At 40.0% G+C, this 15,356-nt stretch overlaps 1 protein-coding gene across 2 annotated transcripts in view; it reads right to left on the reverse strand.

Annotated features, from left to right (window-relative positions):
- The window catches only part of SI (sucrase-isomaltase), a 645,776-nt gene that overhangs the window by 269,060 nt on the left and 361,360 nt on the right, over positions 1–15,356 (reverse strand). For both annotated transcript variants that reach the window (XM_078665617.1, XM_078665618.1), the window contains exons 39-44: positions 14,983–15,017; positions 14,769–14,885; positions 5,576–5,724; positions 3,773–3,857; positions 3,621–3,677; positions 226–350 (exon numbers count right to left, since the gene is read on the reverse strand). In XM_078665617.1, the coding sequence (XP_078521743.1) occupies positions 226–350; positions 3,621–3,677; positions 3,773–3,857; positions 5,576–5,724; positions 14,769–14,885; positions 14,983–15,017 (568 nt within the window). The remainder of the gene's footprint in view (positions 1–225; positions 351–3,620; positions 3,678–3,772; positions 3,858–5,575; positions 5,725–14,768; positions 14,886–14,982; positions 15,018–15,356) is intronic.

A 15,356-nucleotide genomic window follows, 5' to 3' on the forward strand; every position in this document is an offset into this window, starting at 1 on the left:
TTTGCAGTGTTGCACACATACTTTACAAATGATCTCTTAAGTTAAGCTTGACTGCTCTGTTCCAAGCTACTAGAGGGTGAGCACATGTCAATTTAAGGAGTGTATCTGATTTACCCTACCAAGGATTGCGGTCCCTATTTGAACAGAGAGCATGCCTCTGCTAAAGAGACCAAAGAGACTCAATTTCTAACAATCATTAATAAACAATTACTACTAAATGCGTACCTATGGTTGGTATTGAAAGCAGGCTCTTGCTGGGGAATTATGTACCCTCCTCGAACATGCAGATTAATGTGGTCCCAGGGAGCTGGCAATGTTTTCCATTCTCCTCTCACACCAATATTTTTGCCCTGCAATGTAAAAAAAAGCATAATTTAAGATTTGCAGAAGTACTTTTCTAAATGTCTCGCATCTAAAGCCTACTATTCTTAAATATGAAGCAAGCAGCATATGTTTCCCAAAATGTTAATGCATAGAATACCTGGCTTATCAATCTTCCTTCAAAATGTCACTCTTCCAAGGGGTAGCAGAATGCAAGACTTTCTGTTAAATTTGAAATCCATAAAATACTTTTTCCAAGAAAGCAGATCCCAACGTGCTAACCACCGTCCTAATTTACTTACTTATACACCCCTGTTTTTTTTAGCCTCTGCTGTGAATAGCTCTCCCTATTATAAGCTCTATATTAAAATATATTTGAACTGTAACCCCCAGTGTCCATCTTTTAAAATAACATTCACTTCCTTTCAATTGTAGTTATAAGTTCTGGGCAGGTTACCTATATTATTTTTCACAAGTCTGTGCACATGTGTGCAAGCAGAGGAATTCAGCCTATTACCTATCTCAGTTTGGCATATGTGCATAAGTAGCACAATATTATACAATAATATATTTACATCTACTAACAGTCACTTGATTGGTTCACCATTATTGCTTCCTTTCACTGTACTTTAGTTTCAATAATTCTTGATAATTCTTCTTACCCTCTCCACAGTATATTTCATATTGTAATTTGAATTTCTGACTCACTAAAGACCATCAGCCACAAATGTAAATAACATTTCCAGGGTTGAAGATAGAATCTTTACCTATTAATGTTTTGGTATTACATCAGGAATTCTAGAAGAAATACCCTCTTTCTTTTTGGCTGCAGTGTAAATCTATAGTGTAGAAACTTATGCCCACCTGGAATTCATGCCTATATCCCAGTTAACCACAAAAAGTATCTTCTGATTGGTGCTTGAGTAATTCTTTGTACTTTTTCCCCATAATGCATTGTACCTATTACATTGTTCTCTATGTTTAGAAACTAACTCTTTAGATTCAGTGGTTCTGCAAAGGTTAATTATTGCACATTTGTTTATTGCCAAGAATTTGGACTTATTAATTGGGAAGGACTTGCATCCTCCAAAACTAGTATCCTATTTTGTTCTTACAGTAGGTTTATTGTCAAATAGCAAACTTATTTGACAACATATGTGGAGTCCATAACTCTCACTGGTGATTGAGAGATGTGAGCAGATAACAGTCTTTGCTGTAGGGACACTGAAAGGTGCAGTGGCATGATCAACCTAGAATGCACCGGTGCATGTTTTGTAAGAAAAAAACTCAAAGGGGACACACAAGGATTTCTTCATGGTTGATTTGGGTGTGAAAACTTTGTTTCACGGTATGGAATTATCTGAAATTGGAAAGAAAGCAGAAAAGACTAATTGAGTTCATCTCAGAAGATAGGGGAGCATTGGAGTGAAACAGCTGTTGTTGTGAAAGGAACTTTGAATAATTTAAATATACATTTGTATTGACCTTCTAATTTAACTGTGCATGGCTAGCAAGATATCTATTTTTGTAACATAAAATGATAGAGGATTACATGTGTGAAGGAAGTGTTACATTCTATGCTAGAGTGAATGTGGAGAGTAGCAAAATCGTTCCTCTCCAATGGTTCAAGAGACACCATTATTACATGTATCCATTTATGGCTCATTAGCCAATAATGAAATAATAGTGTGTGTAAAATATGCTGGTGGCGAAAGATGGATTACCCAGAGTAGGCGCATGTTTAGAAATTTGAAAACTGTGAACAAATTATCAAATTACGGTGGTTATTTCTGGTCAATATACCTGAGGCATGGGAGAAGGTATGTTCATGTATTACTGGACCTGTTAGCTGGAGTCTGGAGTAAAGCATTCTGTTCTACTTTTTTTTACTACATTCAAGGGGCAGTATTGTAGAATTATTCACTGTATTCGATTAGAAAATTGATTCCCTCATTTTGACAATGTTTAAAACAAATGTACTACTATTCGCAAACTACCAATCTACACAACTAGATGAGCATATGTGTAACCTTTTAAAGTAAGTTTTGATATTTATTTTACACAGAGCTTGGACATGTAGATTGACAGCAGTTTTTGGCCAAATGGGCTTACATCTTCTGGAAAATGTGTGCAGCACCAGACAGTTTGTCAAAATGTTACATGTTTTCAGAGCATTACAGGTGAAAAAAGGGTGTGATCACATAAATCATTTGATTCCCCTGCATCTCTAAATTTTAAAAACTATCTCAGTTTGTACGATTTCTTTGATGACACTGGCAATGTAGCTCTTCCACTAGCCCAGAAAGAAAGAGTCCCTAAAATTCAACTCACATATTCATGTTTTTTTGTAAGTCCCCTGTTAGGCTTTATCTCAATCTACACTTGTGAGTCAGAATTTACATCAAGACGAATATTAGTATAAAGATGGCTTGTTACTAGCACTTGTTTTTCAGTGGGGCTATTGGTAAAAAAAAGACCTCTGCAGGCCAAACAAGTCATGCTTCATTACGTTTTCCTGCACCGCTAATCTCAGATATTTAAAGAAAATGTGAATACTGCATGTCTTCTTAGACTGTTTTTAATCATTAGCATCTACACAGTAACAAGTATTGGCCAAGCCAATTGGTCTCACTTTTTAAAAGCAATGTGACTTATTTCTTTTCTAATGCTTCTTGACAATGCATTGGTGAAAAGAAAAAAAGGGTCAATGATGTGTATCCACGCAGGTCTGCATATGCATGATGATGCTGCTGTAGGCAAGCATGGTTACATTGCCATGCAAGTGTGCTCTTGGCATAGCATAGTCAGTATTTGTTTTTTAATTTATCATTAGAAGATAGGTGACAACTGTCTTGGATTAGTAAATCAAAAAAATACAAAACATGCAAAAGTACCCTATAAGAAAGGTGTGACCCAACAGAAAGCTGCAGTTGCCAGGTGCTAAATAAAGCAATTCCATGGAAATAACAAAGAGATCCAGTGAAATGTGAGGGGGTGCAAAATATAAAGGAAAAAGAGAAAGAAAGAAAACACATAAAGAACAAAATGAAAAAACTAGTTGCCTGAAACCAAGCAGCACACAAGTCATCCAATCAGAAAATAATAAAAAATAAATATTTTAGAGGTGGGATTAACAAGAAAAGGGCGAAAAGATATTTAATAGGACGCCAAAACATAAGATCTACAAGCAAGTCACAAAACTGAATGTAAGGGGCGGAGACAAAGCCCATGTTAGCTATATATATATATTAGTGATGTAAAGCTGTCTGTATATTAGACCTAAAAACAAAATGGCTTACCGTGTAATAATCATACCAATGTGTAGCAGGAATATAGGCATGGACCTCAGACACTTTCTGAAATTAAAAATTAAATATTAATATTACATATACTTTCCAAACTATTCCTGGTAATATTTACTGTAATTTAGAACAAGTGAACAGTAGCATACTTCTTCTAGCACTGGACTTATGAGCAATGCTGGTCCCCACAAGAATTGTCTGTATACATCCCAAGTGTTCTTGTCACTTACAAACCTAAATAAAAAAACAAATTCTTCATATTACTTTCAAATCTTTAGAGTATGAAATGAATTACAATGATCTTACAAATGCGGTTGTGAGTAAAGTAATGTGTACTCATTGTAGTTTCATGTCTTTCAGCAATTGTCTACATTGTCACAGTAACATTGTTACAATATCCGTTTGCATTCAAAAGCAGGCAGATTGAAAATAGTGTACTACCTGCAAAAATATCACAACCACAATATGGACTACAAAAGAATGGGAAACATCCTTTACGACGCAACTTTTACCACGCAGTACCTTTACAACGCAGGATTTACAATGCAAGTCATTACAACGACTTGCGCTGGAGGGCGCTGTAGGATAGGGAATAGTTTAATTTACTATCCAAAACCTTCCCTACTATCCACGGGGACTGGAGTTGGAATAGTAAATTAAACTATTCCACTATCCAGCTCCCCCCAACGCAAGTCGTTGTAATGACTTGCGTTGTAAAACCTGCGTTTTAAAGGCATGCGTGGTAAAAGCATGCGTTATAATGACATACATCCCAAAAGAATTGTTAAGGTAATTATATATAAGAATATATTTACAATACATATTATACTTGCGATACTTACCTGCACATAAATTTATTTTGATGACATAACTATATTTTCAAGACCCATATATGTGTAGTTAAGAATAGTACATCAATATTTATCAATGCATTACTCCCTTTGCAGTACCTTCAAAGTACATATTCTGTCACCAACATTTTTGCATCATGATATCATTGTGCTCAATATTCTGATAACCTTTGTAAAAGGGACGCTGTAGGCCATATCAAGAATTTGGCTATTATGGAAAGTCCTCCTTTGCCTGGAGAAAGGTCTTACATCTGAAGAAATATACATGCTTAAATTCTTCTTCTACTTTATCTGTGGGATTCAGGATACACCAAATTATTTAGAGCTGGAATTGGTATATTTTCTATTACCACCCAAGATTAAACTAGACCCAAAGAATATTGATGGCTATCTGTCAACATTAGTAGTATAATTCACTAAGGGGTTTTATATTTATCAGAATTATTGAAAATGAACTACAACAACTAGTACAAGAGTTGTTATGAAACATTCCAAGGTTGAGATATCCTAGCGTATATGTCTCAAGTATCCATCATTGTATTTTGGTCTTAATTTGAAATCTTCGTTTTCCAATTTGTCAGTACAGGTTAGGTTAAAAGTTCTTTTTGGGACACAATGATTTACATAATAATTTTTCAGCACCACAAATTGGTTTGTGTTTTAGAAAATGAGGTTAAACTCACAGAGCAGGCCCTGTCTAAAATGTGCCAATGGGTTAAATTCACAGAGAAGCTATCTACATTCATTGGCCATTGTGAATACAGTGAAGAGTGTATGGCAGTGCAGCAAAATAGGGTAGCAATGAGCAGAGAAGACTCACCGGAATGTTGGTAAATTCAATTCATGGAATTTCACAGACATAATTAAGTAAGAAAATCAGGAACAATGCAAGACTTTGTAAGAGCAGAAAAATTGCACATCTCTAGCTCTATTGTTGCATTTCCTGAAATATCTATTTATTGAGGGTGAAGGGGTATTTGTAAACTTGTATATGGACTGTGCCTCCATGACCACCAAGTGCCTTGTGGGTGAAAGGATGTCCAGCCAATGTCCTCTTCAAGTATTTAAATCAACGTTCATTGCTCACTATTAGATACTTACTCATGCAACAGTGGACGGACAACAGTACTTCCAGTTGCATGTGCTTCGTGCATTAACGTATACAGGTAGGGCAGGAGTGTATATCTCACGTTCAAAACGTTCCTTGCCATATCTTGGAATGTTTGATTAAAAGAAGCAGGATCTTGTCTCTAGAATGATACAAGAGTGTATTTTGAAACAGGATACATGTTTATGTTATTAACATAATATTTTGTTATTTTTTTTCTCACAAAATACCTTTTTATTTTTGAATTTAGTAACTACATACAAACGAAACAAACTGAATTATCTATTGTAAACATTCAAAGAAAATGCTCTTTATTATTTACACTCTATTACTAGCTGCAGATAGTATATTCAATGCATTACTTTAACAATACCCTAGTAAAACATCAAATATGAAAAAAAATATTTGTCGTTTTGTTTTATTCTCAACAGAAGATCATAAAGACCAATAATATGTGAAACATCAAATTGATGCTGCTAAATGCTCCTCAGGTGTGACCAGCAAAACCTTTTCATGTGGTACGTTTAGCACACTCACATAAGAAGTCACATCTTATGCATGACTACCTTTATCATGATTTACAAAGTCTGAAACGTTTCAAGTTATACATTCCACAGTTATAAAGAACTGTGACAGCTACAGGAGGGTGACCAAGGGCCAGATGGATTAAGATACTGGTCACAAATAGTGTGTGAATATTATGACTCTTGTTTTTGGGAACAGTATTTTATTTAGTAAACTGACTAATGTAAAAATATGTCAGTACACAAAATATCAACTCGGTGTGGGTTACAGACCTGACCTTCCTAATGAATATTAATTATGCTGGTTGAAATTTGCGATTCACTTCCTTTGGCTACAATTACACTGATGGTGACCTGCACCTGTCAGCACCCACAAACCCCATGGCTGCATTTCAAAATTGAAAAATGTAGTTTCCTTTTAATGCTGCCCTAATTCATTGTTGGAAACAAGGCTGCTTCTTTTTTTAAAAAAAACATTTTCACTTTTGAATAACTTCAATGAGCATTGGAAGTAGTTCCTTGCAACAGTGCTTATCCCTCTACAACTGACAATCTGGTCCTAAGTAAACTCATTCACTTTTGCCGATGAGTTACCGCCCCTTATTGGGAGACAGTACCTTGTCAATGGTTTGTGAATTCGTGTCCATTTCTAAACACATTTCAGGAGCCAGTAAAAGTTTACGGACTCCTAAAACTGGTTAGTACATGCAAATATTCTGCTTCGTGAATCGTACTATGTGCCGCGCTAACATTTTAATCTAATCCATACTTCTAGGTAGGATATCTGAAGGCACATGAGTTCTAAGAATGCAACCATACAAACAGTCATTATGAAATCAGTGGTTAAAAATGTTTTCAGCAGATTTTTGAAATTCAAATAAATTCCAGGAAAGTGCTACATTTCACAATATAGCTGAAAGTCCCAAGAGGTCTGTATTCCCCCTGCAGCACTGAATAACTCCTGGTGTAACTCTCAGCTTTTAAAAGCAGTGCACAATATGTATGTCATTATCGGGCAGTTCTATTAGAGTTCTGAGCATGGACAAGTGTGGCTCAATGGTTAGAGCGGCAGACCCTGATGCAGAGGTCTAGCCTGGGACCAGGGTTCAATTCCCCGCCTCGGCGGGTCATGGGCTCAAAATTCCACGGACCTGATAATTCTCACCTTGGTGCCTATTCCAATCATGGAGTCCCACTCTGATCTCTGGGCAATAGCTTGATTAATCTCCACAATGGCCCCCACAACGCTAAGGATGTCTGACCTCCACCTTGGGGGTGCCCAGGAGTGGACACCTCACAGGGAAAGCCAGGATGGGTTCCACAGTGGTATTCGTACAAGCGCCTTGAGACCCTTGCGGGTGAGTAGTGCGCTATACAAGTATCAATTTACATTTACCCCTGCCCTACTCTCTAGTCCTTTTCATAGGCTGTTCAAAAAGGAAATTAAAGTGCTTATTCTTGAGAGTACATTCATTATCACCACCTTCTCAACTTTTTTCTTTTTCCATCTCTAATTGCTCAATTGTTTTTTTCAATTCCCACGAATCTACTTCTCTTGTACATATTCTTTATTTTACCTCTAGTGGTTTGGATTGCTAATGCCCTGCTCCTCCCTAACCCTTCTCTTAATCATACTTTTCATTTGAATAAGATGAGCTTCCTTTTAATAACTCTATTTTTTATTCTTTTTTGGGATGAAATCTATCTATTGTATGCATATTTTTATGCTAATGGGCATCTCATTGAAATGTATTCTATTACAAATGTGCTAATATGTCATTGTATCCATAAGGTTCCCTTGTGGTTTTTGGATGGCATGAATGTTGATACTTTGCTTCTTTGGTCCCAAAATGTTAGCACAGTGCAGAACTATTAACACAAGACCAATTCGTCGTTTATATAGTCCTGCAGTGTACATAGAGGCAATGATCATTTTGATGGGGACCTTTACCCAAATAGAATTTCCAGAGTCAGATTTTGATTTGTTTTTTCATTCTCATGCTTTTATTTTTGACAGATAGGGACATGATTCTGATTTTAAGATGTTTATAGCTCTTCAGCAAGTAATGTAATTTGGTTAGTAGCCCTAACATATATAAGTGACAATGCATACAAATTTCTAAAGTCTCCCTAAGTGATACCAGTCACTATGATCTCTCATGAAGTATGAATGATTCTCCCACAAACTCAGAAATTACAGACAAATGTTTAGATTTGAAGAGAATTGCTTTTAAGCTATTTGTATTGAGTCATTTGTTGAGGGGTTCAAGGAAATGATATGGTTCTTAACAAGAGGTGTTATCCTTAAATGTGTCCATTGTTATGAGTGGTTCATAATAAGTCTGGTAATTACTATGCCACAAAATTACCATTATGACAAATCTGTTAATTCTGAGGAATGAAAATTTCAGAATTGGTCCATTTCTGGGAATAACATGAAGGAAAAAGTCTTTCAGTGCCTATTTCAAGGTTTTTACTAGTATTTCAAATGTAAACTTCCTTTGCTTGCAGCTGGTGAAATCTCCAGATGAAAGACCACAGAGCTGTGGTGTTCTAGAAAAACACAAAAATCCAAATGGGGACAGTAATGTTATTATCTTTTCCGTGGTCCTGTTTGTACAGAGAGATAGATTGCATGTGGTAAAAGCTCATTTACTGAAGTTTTGGGTCTTTGGATCTCATTATCAGTGGCATAGAATTCCTGGAATTGCCTCCCCATTACAAACACAAAATGTGGACAAACTGTGAAAGACACTGTTTCTGCACCAATACAAGCATTTGTTTCTCAGAAAGAGGAGGGGAAAGCTTATTTAACACCCGTCCTCCTTGAGACACAGAAAGGATCATAAAAGTTATGAGCCAGCAAGATTTGTTTCAAACTGGAAAGGGTTTAGTTTAGTCTAAAAACCCTTTTTGTACTAAGAAAAACATGGCAGTTGTAACTGCATAATGATTTTTACAATCAGGCTCAATATCTGTAAAGCAAAGCAATAGTAATTTTGCGCTGAAGCAGCAAATCGCCAACTTCAATCGAGCAATATGGTAATTAGTGGTTACTTAACTCTAATGAGACCAGTAGAAGTTACGGTGCCATCGAAAATTTTAAACCTACAGGAACATTGTAGATCATTTTATTTTACAACTAGATTTTGGCTTCTGAAAACACACCAAATCTCCATAGAAAAAGCCTAAGGAGAAAATAAGAATTTCTGAGAGAAATGGACCCAGAATAAATGATTATCCTGGCAGTTCCTCATTTGTAATTCAACTATCAGAGTCCCACTTGTAATCACCCCATATCTCTGTCTCCAATGATTTAAAGTCGCCCCTTCCAAAGATGAGGTTTTTTTTTGCTATTTTTTTTATATAGCAACAAATCGACCCAAATCCGGAGCGCTTAACATGAGCACCAGTTACATTATACAACAACACCTTCATTTAAAAAAAGAATACTATCTGTAGGCATAGGAAAATTTAGTGATTTGCCCGGAATAACAGGAGGTTGATAGATGTTGAGACTCAAATCCTATTCCCCAGTTCTAAAGTCAGTAGCTCCGGCTGTTAAACTACATCAGCAGACCTGCCAACTCACATGGTGCCACTGAGTGACAAACAATATTGGCTACCATCACATAGTCACTCATTGAGGAGACCATATTACATGGTGGCTGGGAAAATGAACTAAAAACCATTATAAATAGTGGATTTACAGCTGTTTTTTTAAGGCTTTGAACTTCTGATGTCCATTAAGGGGTGTGAAAACAACCCAGGACATTAGCACCAGCCTTAAAAAGGGTGGGGGCAAAAGCTCTTCTTAGGTACCTCTCAGCACGAGGCCTTGCCCCTTCCAATCCCCACCTCTTTTCACACAGTGCAATATTTGTTCAAGTTGGCAGGTATGAGTTAAAGTTATATGGGAGACTAATGTGCCACACATGATGAGGGCCTAAGGAGTGTAGACTGTCCACTTCTAGAAACCCTTACTTGTTTATTATTGCATACTTTGTCGCAACATGATAAAGGACTTCACCAATTTACAGCCGGATTCAGAGTTTGGTGGAAATATTACTGTGTCACAACATGACGGATATCGCGTCTACTATATTACAACTGCCATTGGATGTAATGGACTTGTAATGTGACTGGCGGTATACAAAATTCAGAACCAGGCCCTAAATCTGTTGTGATGGTTTGTAAGGTTTTTTTTTTCCGATTTTATATCCCTCAAACAAGACCGAGAAATCAGATATCAAAGCGCTTTACATGAGCACCAGTTGCCTTACATGAGGACACATTAATTTTCATTAGGCAGGTGGAGAATAAGTGATTTGCCCAGAATCACAGGATGTTCAGAGACGTTTCCGAGACTCGAACCCGGTTCCCCAACTTCGAGGTCTCCCGCTCTACTTGTACCACTACATCTGCTCCCCAGGTTGTTCGCCACAAGCACCTTCTTTGTCCACTTTTTATATCTTTGGGCAACTGAACAAATAATGACTTGCTTTCCAGGTGACGATTTCATCTTCTGTTGAAAAATACAAATTTCATGACAATATTATTGTTAGACCTGGCACCATTGGTGTGGGTCTCCCTTCCCTTTTTGCTGTTGCCTCATGTGTTTTTGCTGGTGATATAGGCTTTGGGCACTGTGCCACTGCTATTCAGTTCCACAGTGCAAGTGCTCCCTACTGTAAATTGATGTACTAATCAGTGGCTCCATGTTTGACTATTTGGTTTACTTGTCAGACCCTAGTCTAGTGCACTGAGTGTGCTAGGGCGTGTAATCCAAATGGGCCTGCAGCACTGGTTGTGCCACCCACAGAAGCAGCCTTGTAAAATTTGCCAAAGCTCAGCCATTGCAGAGCCTGCGTGCAGTCTGGTACTGTCATGCTGACTGGGCAAGTCCACCCACTTCCCAGACCCTAAACCTTCCCTTTTATTCATATCAGTCACCCCTATGGTAGGCCCATGGGCAGGGTGCAGGGTTGTAAGTATAAGGTAGGACAATCTCTGATGTGTCTGGCATGTCCTAATAGTGAATTACAGCCATTTTCGTTTTTCACTATTGCACGACTACCTGTTCTCATCGGCCAGAATGGGCTGTTAGACATTACATTTTATGACCTATTTCTCTGCTGCCGTATTTAGTCAAGGTGGCAGAGAAGGTGGTAAACACACAGTTGATGGCTCATCTAGAGAAGGCGAATCTCTTGCATCCCTCTCAATCGGGCTTTAGAGCGGGATATTCTACCGAGACAGCTCTGCTGAGAGCAACGGGGACTATTAGGCAGGGTGCGGATGCTGGACATACCATGGCATTGATAATGCTAGACCTCAGTGCGTCATTCAATACTGTAGCTCATTTCACCTTGCTGCAGTGTCTGAACAAAGGTGGGGTCAGAGGGTCTGCACTGGGCTGGCTGAAATCCTTCCTAACGGGCCGTAGCTTTCAGGTCCAACGGGGCTCCTTTTAGTCTGCAGAGGTGGCGCTAGAACAAGGGGTGCCTCAAGGCTCTGCCTTGAGTCCCACCTTGTTTAATTTATACATGGCCCCTCTGGCTGAGGTGGTGTAAGCGTTTGGAGAAAAGTTGGTCTCCTACGCTGATGACACCAAGCTGCTGATCTCCCTCTCCTAGGCGCCTTCGGCTGAGGCCTCCAACTTTAAGGCATGCATGCAGGAGCTGGCCTCCTGGATGAATAAGAACTGCCTAAAGCTGAACGGAGGCAAGACCGAGGTACTGGTGGTGGGTGGAGACCGACTCAGCTGGACGGATGACTGGTGGCCACAATGCTTAGGCCCTACTCCTACTCTTTGTAAGGAGGCAAAGAATCTAGGGATATGGGTAGACCCCGCCCTCTCCTATGGAGTGCATATCCAGCGTCTAGTGGGAAAGTGCTTCGGTGTTTTAAAAACACTAAATACAACTTTGGATCTGCTTCCACTAGAAGCAAGACGGACAATGACCCAGGCCCTTATTACGTCAGAGTTTGAGGCGCTTGCAGGTCCTACAAAATGCAGCAGCCAGGCTTGTCTTGAGACTCCCCAGAAGAGCAGCAACCAGGCCTGCACTGGCGGCACTTCATTGGCTCCTCGTTAAGAAGAGGGTCCTGTTTAAATCCCTCCTAATATGCCATCGCATTCTCAGGCACAAGGCTCCTTGCTACCTGGCAGACTTGGTCACCAGGTATGTGCCAGGCAGGGATCTACGCTCAGGAGGAACAGGGCGACTTGAAATCCCTCGGATTAAGAAAGCCAGAATGGGTGGCCGCTCTTTTAAACTCATAGTCACACAAAGATGGAACAAACTCCCAATGGGTCTCAGACTCGAAAGGTCAGAGGCCCAGTTTAGGAGTCTCCTTAAAACTTATTTGTTCTCCATTTAGGGGCACTATTAGGTGGGGGGTTGGCTATGCTATTTCTGGTGGGCCTGTTTTTCCACAGCACGGGGACACGCCGGGAAGGTGTAACATTGCGCTTTTACAAGCTACGAGTTTAGTATGCCTGAACTCAGAATAATAAAATACATATTTTAGTAAAGTTTATTTTAATATTCTGTGTTTGCAAATACCACTTTTAGAAAGTAGGTATTTGCTTGTCTAACCATTCAAACCTGCCTCTGCTAGTTTGTGTATTCTTATGTGACAGGGCTGGGAAATTCTAGGAGACAGGCTGAGTCACCCAGTGGTGAATAGAGAAATCTGCATCTAGATGGGAGGGAGGGGTGCACCTGAACCTTGAACAGGGCTGTGCCTGCCTTCCACAATGCTGGCTCCACCCCCTGGTGTGCGGCTGATGTCCCTGCCCTGCACACTGAAAGAAGAGAAGGAGTCCTGTAAACAAAGTGCTCCAGGACTGTACTTGCCTTCCACAATGCTGGCGCCACCTCCTGTGGGGTATCTGCTGTGCATGCCCTGCACTGTGAAAGGAAAGGAGAAGTCTGGTAAACAGAGTGCTTCAGAACTGGTTTGGACTGGGCAAAGGCCCCTCTCTCCTCAGAAAACAAATGATTTCTGGGTATAAATAATGGGACCCTGATCCCATGAAATTAGATCACTTTGGACTACAAGAAGAAAACTTTACTGAGGAGAGGAACCTGAAGAACCTGAGGAGAGACTATTCCCAAGCTGAAGTGCTGCTTGTGGGATTGGCCTGCAGTGGTTGCCTTACTGCCAAAGGAAGGAGAAAGGAACTTTGTGTACTTTGCTTTCAACTTGTGAAGGATCTCCAAGGGCTTGGAAAAGAGGTTGCCTCTGGCTGAAGTCTCAGGGACAACAGACTTCACCCCCTAGCTGCCCAGAGTTCTTGTGGAAGTGCCTGCTGCTGTTTTGGGCCTTCTGAGGAACTGCGTGTCGCAAGGAGCTGGAAGCGTGACTAAATGAGAAGAAGCGTGTCGCAGTCGCTGTGCCTGCCATCGCTACTCCGGAGAAAGAAGGGTGTCGCCTCTCGAACTGTTGCACTGCACCGCATCGGAGAGAAGCATGCCGCAACGAAGAGGAAGCGTGTCGCCGTCGCTGCTGCTGACGTCGCATCTCTAAAGAAGGAGGGCGTTGCCGCTGTGGTTGTCGCACTGCACCGCATCAGGAGAAGAATCTCGCAACGAGGTCGGAGCGTGTCGCCGTTGCTGTGCCTGCCGTTGCAACTCCGAAGAAGGAGGGTGTCGCTGCTGGAACTGTCGCATTGCACCGCATCGACCAAGAGCACCTTGCATCCCCGAGAAGTGCACCACCGTCGGAGCTGCTGCCGTCGCATCTTGGATGTTGCCGCTGTGGTTGTTGCATCAAGCGGAAGCTTCACGCATCGTGGAGAAGAGCATCGCCACTGGAGCTGTTGCCATCGCATCGTAAGGGTGTCCCGGCTTTAGTCCACGCATTGAACCAAGAGTTTCTCGCATCCCCGAGAAGCGTGCTACATCTGGAAGATCTTCACGTCTTTATTTCTTTGCGCTTGACTTTGCCGCGCTTCCCATCACTGCGAGATTGCTTGTCGTGGAAGCGCAACGCAGCTTAAGGTAAATTGACGCAGAGTGTCGCATCTAAGAACTGAACTGAACTAAGCTTAAATCTACCATCTTACAGTAATCATAGTGTGTATTTTTGTCGTTTATGGTCTTGTGGTAACTCTATATAAAGTCTACTTATTTATTATATAAAACCTGTGTGGTGTCCATTTGTAGTGTTGTCACTGGGTTACTGTATGTGGTCACAACTGCTTAACTTACAATGCCTTGATTGCTCGCGCCACGCAACCTAGATGGTGAGAAGGGGTTATTTTAGGTGTGTAATCCCCTTGTCCTGACTAGAGGTGAGGGTCCCTACTTGTCACAAGTACCTACCTGTGCCAACTAGAGACCCCCAAATCTAACAATTATGAATTGCAGCTACATGCCATTGCTATCCTTGAGGTCTGTCACTTCCCGACCGTATCCTTCTCCTTTAAGGGTAGAGTAGAATTCACTGTGGGCTTTTAAGCACGTGCATGCATTATTTGTAAATCATTCCGTTAAGATAATGGCATTTTTTTTAAATGTAAACGCAGCATTTGCTCACTTGTGGGTTCAAACAATTCACTGATGCGAAAAAAGCCTATTATCCCATACAAAAGAAAATATTTTAAAAAATTCACACAGTAAGAATGTGCGGAACATTAAAATTATTAACTTACTGGAAAGCCTTTCCCATTATGATTTCGCGAATATGGGTAAAAGGCTCCTAGCTGTGTCCAGCGGGAGCACAGTTCATAGGTTGTCGCTCCTGTGAATCCACAAATATCCGCTCCAGTCTATAGGAAACAAAAAACATGCATTGTTGGAATTTGTAAGTTCAGTATGTATAGTAAAAATCTTGAAATTTTTGTTTCATTATTTTCTGTGGCTTACATATGAAATTCCGAAAAGGCTGAACTCCAGCATGCCTGCAAGTCAAAGAAAGCAAACAAAAATTAAATTGGCAGGCCTATTTTATTGAGGTCAATGTAACAGGTTTAAAATATATGCAGTAAACGATCTAAGAGGATCTGTTTATGGATACTGCAGATGCTTTTCTCCTGATAATTCACCTAACGTGACAACTGTGCATAGTGTTTCTGGATGAACGAAGACAGTGATCCAACAGGAAACTATCGATAAAAACATGGAAATTGCAAACACTGAATAGTGCCGTTGAGTTACAGTGATCAGTACCCCAAATGCATTAAACATTAAAGATAAATGCAAAATGCCAGTATGGTGGATGGGATATCCTTTACGTTTAT

The sequence above is a fragment of the Lissotriton helveticus genome, chromosome 11 (genome assembly GCF_964261635.1).
Source record: "Lissotriton helveticus chromosome 11, aLisHel1.1, whole genome shotgun sequence".
Taxonomy (NCBI): domain Eukaryota; kingdom Metazoa; phylum Chordata; class Amphibia; order Caudata; family Salamandridae; genus Lissotriton; species Lissotriton helveticus.